The sequence below is a fragment of the Rhinolophus ferrumequinum genome, chromosome 26 (genome assembly GCF_004115265.2).
Source record: "Rhinolophus ferrumequinum isolate MPI-CBG mRhiFer1 chromosome 26, mRhiFer1_v1.p, whole genome shotgun sequence".
Lineage (NCBI taxonomy): Eukaryota > Metazoa > Chordata > Mammalia > Chiroptera > Rhinolophidae > Rhinolophus > Rhinolophus ferrumequinum.
In genome coordinates, this window is record NC_046309.1 from 26,169,266 (window position 1) to 26,183,934 (window position 14,669).

General features: G+C 38.3%; 1 protein-coding gene across 3 annotated transcripts in view; it reads right to left on the minus strand.

Annotated features, from left to right (window-relative positions):
• MET (MET proto-oncogene, receptor tyrosine kinase) overlaps positions 1–14,669 on the minus strand; it is a 111,646-nt gene that overhangs the window by 23,287 nt on the left and 73,690 nt on the right. For 2 of the 3 annotated variants that reach the window (XM_033098969.1, XM_033098970.1), the window contains exons 7-12: positions 13,778–13,880; positions 13,528–13,664; positions 12,239–12,400; positions 11,443–11,542; positions 7,641–7,859; positions 1,500–1,646 (exon numbers count right to left, since the gene is read on the minus strand). In XM_033098969.1, the coding sequence (XP_032954860.1) occupies positions 1,500–1,646; positions 7,641–7,859; positions 11,443–11,542; positions 12,239–12,400; positions 13,528–13,664; positions 13,778–13,880 (868 nt within the window). The remainder of the gene's footprint in view (positions 1–1,499; positions 1,647–7,640; positions 7,860–11,442; positions 11,543–12,238; positions 12,401–13,527; positions 13,665–13,777; positions 13,881–14,669) is intronic. The other variant, XM_033098972.1, reaches the window with a different exon arrangement.

Genomic DNA, 14,669 nt, shown 5'->3' on the forward strand with positions numbered 1-14,669 from the left:
TGTTTGTACTTGTCATTAGGCATTAGGGATAAAAAGATAAATAAAAAAGAGTTGCTGATCTAGAGGAACTGAAGTGTTAAAAGGGGAGACAAACACATTAACAGATGATTACAATTCAGTGTGATGTGTCCCGTAGATGTGTAAATAAATACATCTATTTACACATGGAGTATAGTAAGAAACACAGACAATAGGACATTAATTCTGTCGTGGAGAGTGGGGCAGAGGGCAAAGGAGACTTCCCATAAGAAGTAAATAATCATACTATTATGGGATAATAAAGTCTCAAAATACTTTAATTTCAGTTTTGATACATAGAAGAAATCTTTGAGGTCCCTTCCAGCTTTAACATGGTATAATTTTTAGGATTTATGGCCCTTCTGAATTCCAAGCTCTGATCTCGTAATTCAGCATTAAACTTTCCAAGTTTGTCTGTAGTTTTCCATTTTATAACTTTTTAGAAGATTTCAGGAACCCTTTAAAAAGCACTCATTCTTGGATAAACCAAATGAGGTATACAATGGAATATTCAGCCATAAAAGTAATGAGGTTCTGACACATACTACAACATAGATAATCCTGGAAACATGCTAATAAGCCAGACACAAGACAACCATTATACGATTCCACTTATATGAAGTGTCCAGAACAGGCAAATTCATAAATACAGAAAGTAGATTAGAGGTTCCCAGGGGCTGGGGAAGAAGAGGGAATGTGACGGCAATGCTTAATTGTTCCAGCGTTTCGTTTTGGGTGATAAAACTTTAGAATTAGATAGTGGTGGTGGTTGCAATTAAAGTGAATGCAATTAGTGCCACTGAATTGTACACTAAGAAATGGTTAAAATGGGAAATTTTAATCTTACAGGTATTTTCCACAAATTAAAAAGAAATAATAATGTAATATACCCCAAACCATTGAACTGTACATTTTAAATGTGTTAATTGTATGGTATGTGAGTTAATCTTAATAAAGCTCTTCAAGGAAAAAAAAATGCAAAAAAAAAAAATCACTCACTCTGGTTCCAGGTTATCTGATTTAGCTGTCTACATGTAGGAGCTATTGTCCAATAGTTTAATTTCTATTTACTTTTGTCTAGTGCATACATATTGTTTTCTTATGAGGCCCATGCATTTGAGATCGCTGAGGATGGCAGTGGGATGCCAGCTCCAGCCTCCTGGGTGGTAAGAAGGTAGGGGAGGGGCAATCTTGGATGTGTCCTTATCGCTCCTGAGAATGACAGCAAATTTTGGCAAGAGTCTGGCATGACAGAGGGAGCGTTGCTAGGAAGGGCTTTTGAGATCTACCCTCTCATGCTTGGGAAGGAGACAGTACAACAAAAAACTCACTATTTCTAAAATAACAACTAAGAATCAAGGCTGAGCTGATGAGCCAAAGCCAACACACAAATGAGCTGTAATGATTTATTTTAAGTCTGCAAGTGACATAATTACACTGGCATCTTTATTTACATCATGAGAGGAATGCAGGAATCCCACCTCTATATTTAGCTCACTGTTCAGCTTCAGCAGGTCACTGGGGACGGTACACAAAACGGCTTCCGAATGTGAGTGTACATTCTCACAGCTCTTATTTCCCACTTTTAACACTTCACCTTTAACTGCTTCAGGGTCAATGTCATTTCCCTGGAATTAGAAAAAAGAGGTTGTTAACACTTCACAGTTTTGCAGGAATGCTAACAATTGGGAAGGAATATAAACAATTGGGAAGGAATATAAATATGCTGCAAACACGGGCCATGTTGTCGCCAAGGGACACAATACTCAGTTTATGATGCTCTTTTTCATGGGAATTTGGATGGCTGAGAGAGAGCACGACCATTTCAGGGCCCTAATTAGTTAGGAATCACAGGCTATGGCTTTTCTATTGAATTGGATTGTAGAGAAAAGGAGAGTCTTGGTTCCCATCCTTACGTGGCATGACCTCTTACCCATAATCACCTTATTAATGTTTTCAGGGGTGTGGATGGTTGGCAAACAGGAAGCAATTTAGAGAGTCAGTGGTTGCGCTGCCTAACACTTCCATGCTGTAGTGATACCAGGTTTGGCTTCACCTCTAGAATCACAGTAAGAACTTTATAAAATACTGAGGCCTGGGTCCCATCTCCAGAGATTCTGATTTCATTCATCTATGTTCATATATTCCTTTTGTGTTTGAGTGGGGCGGTTTCTTTTCATCGTACTTGCACAGTTAAACCCTTTACATAAATGGTTTCATTTTCAGAGAAATGCTTGCAAGAGTCCATGTGACCCGCATTATGATTTGAGGGCCGAGTATGTTATTTTGAACAATTATAAAGTTACCTGAGGATTTAAAAAACTTATCCAATGTGACATATTCAGTTAACTGAAGGTACCGTTAGGCATTTGTGAAATATTACTGTTTTGTTGAAGAAACCAGTAATTAGCCTTGGGAAAGAAGTGAAAACAGAGGAACAGTTTTTCATATCAACACTTAATGAGCACAGTTATTTATTAAAAAGCCATTACTTGGAGGAAAGATTCATCCGAACATATCACTGTTTTCCTTATGGACACAGCAGCCAGCAACAACCACACCGTAGCTCCTCTGTTTTACATGACCTCTAAAACTTGGCAAACTGCTTTTGCATTCATTGTTCATGGATCTTAACAGGTTGGTAGGTCAGATATTATTGTAGGAAAAGAAGGTGGGAGAAAATCCTTTTTCAAACACGAATCTGGAGTTTAAGAAAAATTAGATACAGACAAACCCTGTCCATATGCTATTTCTAGAGGCAGTGTGGGTGCTGCACTGAACCAGGTCAGCCATACAGGGCAATTCAACACACAAGGACATAAATCTAATAGGTCACTTTGGGGCTTCAGATGACAACTTGTTGGTTAGGTCTGAGGAGGATTAAGGCACTCACTCACAGATTGGAGGGAATTCAGGGGATGACAAAGAAAAGAGATTAAAGAGCTGGAGGGCTTGATTTATGAGGGAATGACTAAAATGTGTCCTGCTTGCTTAGATCATACCAAAGCTGGGGGAGGGATGGACATCCTGCACTGACGTTGCCAGGGTTTTGGGGTCAGGACCTCCTGGAGGCTGCATAAAGGCTTCCCTAAAACAACAGATCGCACAGACATACAGCCGAACCCCTTCTCATTGGTGCCTACCAAGGAACATGTGCCAAGCCATGACTTCCATAAGAAATCACTATCAGCTCCGTAGGTTTAGTAATTATCTTAGAAGTCTGCTACTCAAGGTACCACAAAAGTGACACCAGCAGCCCACCACGATGTAACAGAGGGGCTTGAGTAAAGAAAAATATATAAATTTTTATCATTTAAAATAAATATAGCTTTATGGAGCTGTGGGAAGAAAAGGTATATATTTAGAACTTTCATTATTTACTTTTTCACTATTTAAGTATTATCAAATAGAACATATTTACAAAATTGGCTCAGTTCTTCAGTCACTGAAATGGCAATATATGGCTTTTTAAATAAAACAACAAAGAAGAAACTTTCTGGTCTTGAATCCCCCCCACACAGAGCAATTTAGAGGCAAAATGACCCCATTTGCTCCTGTAAAGACACCCTGCTAAGGTCAGTATTATTGTTACTCGTGCTTTACACATTGAGAAGTAAGGTTCAAGAAAGGACCTGATCATGAAGCAAATCAAATTCCATTTGATACAAAATGTCCTTGCTACTCACTCACTGTGCATAACCCTAACCTTAACTCTAACCCTAACCCTAACCCTAACGAGAATATAAAGGGGAGGACGAGTAGCTTTCTCTCACTGCAGTGTTAGCATGAGTGCCTTTTTAAAGTGAAAACGAAGCACTCCCAATGTATCAGCCATATCAGGATGTTCCTTGTTCCCTCTCTACCCAACTCTTGCCTGGTGTGACATGTTTTTATGTGGGATTCAGGCTCAGGGACCCAGGTGCGAGCTGGTCACACAACAGGGCAGATTGGAGTGGAAGTGGGTGGGATGTGAAAAACAGCTTTATAACAGAAGGGGCCTTGCAAGTTTTCATACATCGAGGTGGCCACAAGATTGAGTCTAGGAACGTCAGCTAAGGGGGTAGGGGGTGCAGGCTGGTACAGGACTCAGCCAGGCAGCAGTCCAGAGAGGCTGGCAGGAAAAAAACAGTGAGTCGGTGGCCATGGGTCGGGGTGAACAGAGAACCTTCACAGAAAGCTTCAAGCTGAGTCCACAGGATGCTAATAGGCCTTTGGGAAAAAAGTTCCCAGGTCATTTGAGAAAAGCTGGGTGAAACAAAACGAAACTGGTTTCTTCAATGGCTACTTGGGAACTGTGAAACCACAGGTACTGCCTATGTGCCCTGCAATTAAACATATATATATATATATATATATATATATATATATATTTAACAGAATGAACATTAAAGTGCACAGTATAGGGAACTACTAGTTTATAAGTACCATCAAGAAGAATAGGTCTTGACCTTGGGCCAGATGACCTTTAAGGAAAGAGCCCTTCACCTCCATCCTGCCTGGAGACAGAATTGTCCTCCGTGGTTGTGATGAGCCTGGGCCTATAGTTGCAGGTAAATTAGTCAGCAGGGTGAAGAAGCCAACCTCTGGCTGGCTCTGGGCAGCAAGGAAGCTGGATTAGCTCAGAACTACGCTCCCTTCTAGACCCTTCTTACACCCAGACACCGACGCAGGCCTCTTCCTGACCCCCCACCTTTGCTCTTGAGCTCGCAGTGCTATACCCGAGACCCTGCTCACCCCTGAGCTGATCTTCCTGCCATCTTTTTCCTGTTTAGCTGACTTCTCCAGACTGAATTTCTGGAGGATCTCTATTACCATCTACACCCATACGCTGTAGAATAAGACAAACCCCAGGGCAGTGTCAGACGGTACTTGTTCCAGCATTAAATACTGTACTTCTCTAGTTCTGTAAAATATGCTCATACACAAAAAGTCATACAATTAGGGAAAAATAGAGGGTTCCTTTAAACAGAATTGATTTTTAGATAATTGTAAAGAATTTAGAGCTATTTCATTTAAAGAACTGTGTAGCTAGATATCTACATACCATGAAAGAAAAGTTTCTCTATTATGAAAGGTATTTCGGTATACATTAAAGTTAATATGAAAAGCATTGTAATGTAGTGGAAAGAAGACCAAATTTGGAATCAAGAAACAGAGGGAGAGCCCTAGTTGTTTGCCCCCCAGGTGACCCAAGACCTAATCTTTTTAAACCGTTGCTCACTCATCTATAAATGGGGATTATCATCACTGACCTCCCAAACCTCACAGGCACACGTGACTCTCAGATGAAACAATATAGGTCAAAGTATTGTGTTAACCCAAATGCCACCCATATGTGAGCTGCCTGTGACATAAACGTGGTGCCCTCATGTGAACTGCTGAGGAGATGGCGACTTCTGACAACCACTGCTCACCACTGGGGTGGGCTGACTCCAAGCTCGGTCAGAAGCTCCCTCCCACATTGATGAGGTTTCTGATTTGCTCTGAGGAATGGCTGATCCTTGGTCTCTATTACGTTCTCCAGATCCAAACTTGGCTGACCCCTTGGCCATGGAGTAGTCACTGGGCCAACTGCTGACTGAGGCAATTCTCACAACTCGGGCTGGAAACTATCACCGTCTCTTTGCAGCCAAGGAATTCTTGTCCGCATGGCTGCTCAAGGAGCGTGAACTCTTCCAGGCCACAAGGGGCCAATCTCACTGTAAACACGTGCTTCTCTCCAGAGTGCATTCATTGAGAGCACAAACATCCTTCACACTCATGTTTTGAAGGGTAACTGAACAACAAGCACAACGGGAAATAAAATGGTATCCTTTCTTTTGAAAAAAACAGTCCACTGCTTGTCCAGAAGAGGCCTTTTCTTTTCTTATGTTTTGCTTTCATTTGTTTTTGCCGTAAGAGAGGCAAAGGTTTTAATGGGATCAACTTTAGAGAATGATAAAGGGTTAAACTGCTGTCACACAAATGTTCTCTTATACCTTAGATTTTCTCTTATACGTAAGGAAAATGAAGTATGGGAAAAGACTGAATCACGATACCTAAATAGTCCCTAAACTGGCCCTTTTCCCCCAAGATTGTCACTCCGTAACACGACAGGTGTTAAACACTTGTTAGAGAAAGGAGTCATTCTCTATAGAGGGAAAAGAAGAAATTGTTTTGTGCCTGTTTCCAGACACCCCTTGGGCCATGTTGGGAATAGTACTGAAAGGCTGAGGGTGACGGCAAATCATGTTTTTCTTGGTGCAACAATTTTGTAGGACATTGAAAAATGGGTACTTAATTTACAGGAAAAGAAGTATTCTTGATGTCAGACTGTGCTTGGAAAGGTAGATAAAAAGCCATTTATTGCTAATCCATCCATCATAGATACAGGAATAGAAAAATAGAGTTTATCTGGGCATAAAAATATTTGCAAATAAACCTTTGTTTTCATCAAGAAAAACCGACTGGAATCTTTCAAATGGCAAACACAGTAATTGTTGAAAGCAAAAGGTCACACTAGATTAGTTTTATTGAAAAAAAGAAAACGAGGAGAGATAAAAGCTCTTTCTCCCTTTCTAAACCTAATTAAAGAAGGAGATGAAAGATTTTGCCGTGGTAAACATGCTGTTCGTTGAGGCAGGCTTCCAGTTCATTTCACGCGGGGCTTGCTTCATTATTGTACAAAACACAACTGTGAGATTAGTAAACGTGTATGAGTGTGAATATGTGCATGGGTTTGCCTGTAAATAAAATCTTGTTGAAAAAGAAAATTTTCAGTACAAACATATTATTGCTTTGAAGACGATCTATGAGAACATGTATTACATCTAAGTAAAGACTATCCTATTACTTTGTGTTTGTTCATATTTGCATCCTGGCAATCTTTTAGGGAAAAAAAATTCTAATTGTCTAAAACATGTTGAAGGATAATTTTGCTGTTTCTAGCGGAAGGCTATAGATAATGAAGGTCTTAATAATTTTGCCTGTTTTATTACTATTTGAAGTAAAAATGACTGAAGCGACATAAGAGAGCTGTATTCTAGTCTTTGTTCTGCCACTATTTCATCACTTGTCAAACTTCTCTGGGCTTTAGTATTCTTTGTTTGCAACCGGCTGGGTTAGAAAAGATGATCTGCTATTCTCCAATTAAACTATATTTAGAGGCTAATCTATTCCTAAGGTAGAGGAAACCCAGCTCCATTTATAAATCAGCTTAGAGATGACCACACCCAGACACAAAATTCCAAGTATTACAAGGAAGTACAGAACCATAATTGCTGCATTTACTTTCATGGCTCTTCCCTTTTATCTTATAATGAGCATAGTTATGTGTCCAGGAAAATACGTACATAATATTGGCAGGATAATGCATCACAGGCAGCCTATTTAATGGGTTTGTGTTCCATGTTTGCTACTTAATATACACACAAAAAGAGCTGTTAAACACTTCATTAAAAAGCAGTCCACAATTTTACTTACCTTTTAGTCTTATACCCAAAAGATTTGTTTTTCAGAGCTTAGATATTTGCTGATGTAGTGTACGATAATGACCAACAAAGTACAACAATTCTATTCCCATAGCTATAAAGTCAATTAAGTGCCAGCTGATGATTTAAGAGAGCATTTAAAGCATTTCTTACCTTAATTTCCAGGACATTTTCATTGCCTATTGAGATCATCACTGGCTTTTCAAAAAGCTTAAACACAGGATCGTGTACATAAATGAGATCAAAGTATTTGGAATGGATCCCGTCTAACATGAAAAAGGCTTTGGTTGTCAGGGGGAGCTGCAGATTCAGCTGTTGGAGTGAAGGAGTTGTACAGCAGATTATCTCTGAATTAGAGCGGTGTTGACATGCCTATAGCGAGACACAATTATCCACTGTAAACACGATACAGCTTGACAACAGCCACAGCAACTTTCATGTTTCCCTGCTTCACACCATCAATCGAAAGAGAATTTTTGAAAAAAATCTGCCTTTAACTTCCGAAGGTTGAAGAACACATTTCTGGAAGCACGACCAATGCAGAATTATCCAAACAGTGCAGTTTGCAAAGAAACACAAAGCTTCACTTCTCCAGAATAAGCTATGTTGGTCTAGGCTGGCTCACCCTCCATCACTTTATCTTCCTTAAGAAGACAGGACAGTTACCTGCAAGGACTGCTGTCTTGTTTATGAGACAGCTATGGCAGACAGGAAGCTGAACTTTGTGCAATTAGAGTCCTTATGCACGTCCTACCTTTAAACCAAGCTGTGAGAATCAGGGCAAAACCCTTATTAGAGACTCAGTGTCCTCATTTAGGAAATAAGATTAAAGTGTCATTAACAGTGTGGGATACACTCGGTAAAGTTCACCTTACCGTTTACAGTATAGCTATGTAGTCAGGTCATGTATCAGCATGTTTTAAGCTATTAATTACTTAGTGCCAGGTTTTGTGCAAAATATTTTACAAGGTTGGTCTCAGTGAATTCTCACAATAATTCTGTAAGGTATGTACTATGATTACCCACATTTACGGATGAAGGAACTGAGCTTTTCGAGTTTGCAACATCAAATCAGGCCACACAGCTTTGAGTGGCAGAGTAAGAAACAACTCTTGGGCCATTGGCTCCAAAACTCAGTCTTAACTCCTAGGCTGTACACAGTGCTTCTGGATCACTCTGTGTCTGTGATGGCGAATCTTTTCCTATGCTCTCTATTTTACAAAGGCTCTGCTGTTATTCTTTATGCTCTTTCACCTCTCATTTCAAATCTCCCCCTTTGGAAATCTGATTTATGGAAGTTTGGAAAATGTGGTTTCCTCTGGATTGTGCTTAGACTAAACCAGCAACACAAAGTGGCACATTTAAGGTTAAATGGTTGCGGTTTTTCTTCCTTTTTTTTTTTCTCCCTTAAGGAAAAGACAAACAAGCAACAACATCCCTTAGATTTCCTTTTCTTTGACAAGTAGAGTTGGAGATGAAACAATTACTTATGCCCACAATAGAAAAAGGACTCAGGATATACATAAAAAGCACAAACAAAACTGGGTATTAGATATTTTTTTAAAAAATAATTTTCAAAATTATCCTACATTTTAAAGTGTACGCTGTAAGCAGATAAATAAAACTGATACACAAATATAATATGAATAAAATATCACTTTTATATCAAATTCATATTATAATGCCAAAAGGGATTTATTCCCATAATCCTGAAAAATGGAAATGGACAATTTTACTGCTATCACAATCATTCTCTACATAACAAGAAATTTGAAAGCTACAGATAAAACTGCTGGCTTCTGAGATATAATGTACATTAACAAATTAATATACATTCTGCTGAGCTGATTAATATTTTTACTTTTAAAGATTCAAGTTGATTGAACTTAAAGTTATTATGGCTGGATCAATATATCTAAATCAGACCCCAACAAGAGTTTTTACTTATTAAATAATGAATGGGTTCAATTTATCACAGTCAATTTTAAATTCTACAAGCAGCAGGGAACACGGAAGGAATGCAAATCTCTTTATGAAATAGTTTTCACAAACAATAGTCAAATAGACCCACTGAATTTTTCATTCTTGTCCAATTCTTATGCATAGTTCTATTGTACTAATATGTTTGTGGCTAAAACAACAGAAGTTTAAATTTCCAGATATGTAAACAGATAACATTTTTATCTTCTACCATTGTTTGAATCCCCCTTGGGATATGCCACTCTTATGTCTCAAACCTAGAAGGTTTTTAAATAAATATTTGGTTACAAACGAAAGAAGAAAGCCAAGAGGAATTCTACATATCGTAATCCTTGTGAGAGAGAAAGAAGGAAATTTAGCCATCTTTTTATAACATAGGCTTGGTGTGAATTAGATAAACTAATAATTTCTTAGAATCTACTTTAAAAAGTAACATGCTAACACCAAAGAGGGTTCCTGTCATTCTGATTTGGACAATAAAATAATGTTACACTTGGTTATGGAGAACTGGTGTCCTTCAATTTCATAGCAGCGGTATTCTAACTTGGTTTGTGGCTGTGTGTGGAGATGGTTTCAATGCTCTCTACTTCATACCGTGACTCCCTGGAGAACAATCTCTCAAGAATATGATAAAAATCTAATAACACTCTTTAGAGGTGATGCAATGTGGCTGACTGAGCAGGTCAAGAAAAATCTCATTTGAGGTGACCTTAGTGTTTGGTGATTGGCTTGACATTTTCAGCCCCAAATTGTTTTTTGTAATTAAAGAACACTGGCCTTACTCTTCAAGAAATATTGGATGGGTAATCTAAAAGAAAGTGCTGTCCTTCAATCTCTTACCTGCCCAGTGAAAACCCTGCTGGAGAGGAGGCTCTAGGAAATTTCATGCCAAATTGAGGGCACAAGCCCAACTAGCTTATGGTCTTTTATGCCAGAGAAAGACAACGAAAATATGAATTCTTTGTAAATAACTCCAACTTTCCTAAGGTCTAAGCGAAAACTACCATTTTAATGTGATCTACATAGTTAGAACACAAAATAGGTCAATCACTTTTTAGGAGGCAGTCCCTTAAATTTTACTTGCCCTTGCAAATAAAAGAAGGTGGAGAAATACCAAAGAATATACACCCTCTAGGACATGGCAGTATTCTAATGCTCATTCTCAGGACTTGATAAGTGTTAACAAAGGGACAAGAAGAATGGTAAGAAGAGGGTGTAAGAAAACCTCGTGTGCCTGCCACTTAGAAAGACAAAGATGCTGCTGCAAGACTGGACACTTTACCTGTGGGTTTTATTAGCCCCAAAGGGTTAATGTTCTATGGGACATTAAAAAAGGGGGGTAGAGGAAAGCTATGAACTGAATATTTGTGTACCCCCTCTCCCCGCACTTCATGTGTTGGAACCCTAATTCCCGATGGACTGGTATTTGGAGGTGAGGCTTTGGGAGGTAATTACGTCATGAGGGTGGAGCTCTCTCACAGTGACCTTAGCAGAAGATACAAGAGAGCTTGCCTCCTCTTTCTCTCTAACCCATGAGAGGCTACAGTGAGAAGATGGCCTTCTGCAATGAGGGAAAGTGCCCTCACCAGACGCCTGGATCTGCTGACACCTTGATCTTGGACTTCCCAGCCTCCAGAACTGTGAAATAAATGTTTGCTGTTTAAGCCACCCGTGTATGGTTTGTTTGCAATAGCAGCCCTAACTCACTAAGACAGGAAATGATGTGGTATGTACATGCACCGACTGTCTAAAAACACTGCCTCAAGTTGGTAATCATCGTTTGTATCTAAACGTGTGTGTATTTTTTCACAATGTTAAGCCGAGACTAGATAATTTTAGTTGTTGAATAAAAAATATCATTTGACCTACACTGCAAGGAAGGTGCAAATATTCAAGGCACACTGAAACATCCTATGAATCATGGTAGAGGCAGAGACACAAAACTTGAAGCATAACTATCACTCAAAGGACTTACCACAGTAAAGTTCCTTCCTGCTTCACGCACACTTATTACCATCCTCAGGCCACTAACTGAATTCAGGTTTTTTCCAACACCTGTTATTGTGCTCCCACCACTAGCAAAATAAAACAGAAAAACAACAACATTAAGAGGTCCTTTTCCTACCAAGTATTTTAAGAGAGAAGTTCAATTAAACGACATGTAGTGACTGCAAGTTACAGCCACAGCCAAAGGCAATGGGAACTCTTCTTTGGAAACTAACTTGAAAATATTTTTAAAAATTCATATTTGGTAAGCTGAAGAAATGAACTTGTCTTTTTATTCACCAAATATGCAAAAGAAAGTTTTTATCTCGCTGAAAAAAATACGAAGAAAAACAAAATTAACTATTGTTGCTAGACTGATAGAATTAATGGAAACAAGACAGACTGAATTGGGTCCAAAGAGATATTGATTCAAAGGGACCCTGATATAAGGAACAGCTGTGTGTAAAGCAGGCAGGACAAAAATTGACACGTACATAATGTAAGTGCATAAATATTATGGTGCCACTTTAAACTGTTTTACTGAAATCCATTCAAAATGTAATAGAATAGGATAAAATGCTTCTTGGCATGAACTAGCACTGATAACGTCAAACTGCACTCAGGACCAGAATGTAGTTTTCAGTCCTGAATCGGAAAGGCAGCCTTTAAAAGAAATGTAACAGCATCAAAGTCACAGATAAAACTACAACTCGTCTTCAATACTCAACAGCCAAATCATCCTTATGTTCATTATTTTCTTATACCTATCAGAAGTTTTTACTTACCTAATAAAAGATTTGGTTGGGTGAATTTCATCGACAATGGGGTCTTCCCGGTAATTGAAGCTGTTTGTCTCTCGGTTGGCTAAGTCAATTTTTAATTTAATAGGAAACTCAGTTGTAGTGGTTTGGGCTGGGGTATAACATTCAAGAACACTCTCGGACACACTGTACCAAAAAATTTAAGAAAATAAACCTTAGCTATTAAAGATACACATATTTTAAAATTATATCCATAATAAAGAAGATGTGCTACATATGCACAATGGAATACTACTCAGCCGTAAGAAAAGATGAATTAGCGCCATTTGGGACAATATGGATGGATCTTGAGATGATTATGCTAAGTGAAATAAGTCAGACAGAAAAAGTCGAGAATCATATGACTTCACTCATATGTGGGATACAAAACTGAAAGCAACAAATGAACAAGACAAGCAAGCAAAAACTCACAGACACAGACAATAGTTTAGTGGTTACCAGAGGGTAAGGGGGGAGAGGGGTGTTAGATGAGGGTAAAGGGGACCAAATATATGGTGATAGAAGGAGAATTGACCCTGGGTGGTGAACACACAATGTGATGTATAGATGATGTGTTACAGAAACATACACTTGAAACCTATGTAATTTTACTAATGTCACCCCAACAAATTTAATTAAAAAAAGACAAGAAAAAAAATTATATCCATAAAAGGATATCACTCAGTGGCTCCTACAAGGGAATTTCCTGATGAAGTCTAGAAAACAGCTCTTTCTAACGTAGCCTGTTTCCATTTGACTAGATCCCAAATTTAGTCTTGTTTGGGCAAGCCATCCTTTATTTCAAAACATTTAGGATTTTAAGCAATTTAAAGGTATCCTTTTAGTATTTGATTAAATGGAGCTCTTCCAACTCTAAGAAGCAAAAATATCTTCCCTCCAAACCCTGTGTTTCCCATGTTTCTCACCTCCCCAGACTGATTTGGTCTAATTGTAAATTTTGATGGAAATGTTTATTTTAATTAATTGGCAATTACTCGAATCTCTCAGCTTACGGCACAGGTTGGGTGCTAAGACGTAACAGGAGAGAAGGTGAATGGAAAGATAAAACTCAAAAGTGGAATTAATCAACAGTAAGGTAGAAAAATGGCAAAAGGGAGTAGATGGGCTTGACAAGGAAGAAGTTTTATCAGCAGGAGAGTAAATGATAAATATCTTGATTTTTCGCCACAAAAAAAGAGGAAGTTTTTCTTGATTTGTTAGATGTAGATATTAATCCTACATTACTGATTCGACAAAAAATAAATTTACACCACCTTTTTAAAGAACATGTTTTTCCACCAATTGAAATGTGTCTAGAATTCCCACTGTTTAGGTACTTTCCAGTTAAAGTAAGTAAAGTGCCACCAGTCTTAGGACCATAACTTGGAGAAACACTTGTTATGATAGGATCCTGAATGAGAGATAAAAACAAAAAGACCAATAACTTGTTAATTTGGTAACTCTAAATAGATTAAGTAGCAATTAAATACCCTACTTCATGAGAAAAGTAATGCTTAGACTTACCACATAAGAAAATGCAGTATATTGTGCTGTGCCTCGACCGCTTGAAATAATTATGGACAGATTGAGGTGCTCGCTCATTGCAGGACCAACTGTGCATTTCAACCTGAAAAAACCCCCACAAAGTTTAATACATTACAAATCCAAAGCCAGTTTCTGGTTCGGCTGATTTATATGAAGGGACATTAACTCTAAATTGTGAGCTGACTTCTGACTAGCAAGCAGAGTTTTGTGGTAAACATTAGGACTGACAATTGTATAATTATATTCCTATACTGTTATGTTAAACTTCATAGTAGTAATGTGTTACATTACTTTCACAGACAAAACAGGAAATGGTAGACCTCATCAACGGAAAAGTTCGTAATAATCTAAGTCTAATCCTATAAAACTGTAGGCATAATGTTTGGCATACTTAACTATAGACTAACAGTATGTCAACAGCATATGAAACAATGGCTGATTATAAATAAGCCAAATCTCTTCATTAAAGGATGCCAACAGGTACAGTTCTGTGGTTCCAGGCTCTAATTTATAATGCTGCGAGTAAGAACTTACAAAATTCATTTCCAGAATGAATTTGTTTTGCCATTCGGCTAAACAAGTATGACATTAATGGATGTTTTGGTCTCAGTAAAATGAATAGATTTAGACCTTAGTGTGACCCTTAGAATTCAACTGTGTATAAAATAACCATTTGATAGGCTAGGTTCAACCATAAAACTTTAAATGTTTGGTTGTTGTTACTAGATAACTAAACATTTCTGGATTCTCGTTCACTATGGGATTCAGATTTTAGGAGGTACGTGTAGCATACAGTAGCATGAACACAGGTCTCAGGTAAGGAAAGCTGAGTTCCATCCAAGGCTTGCTCAGCTCTTACTCTTGGGATTAC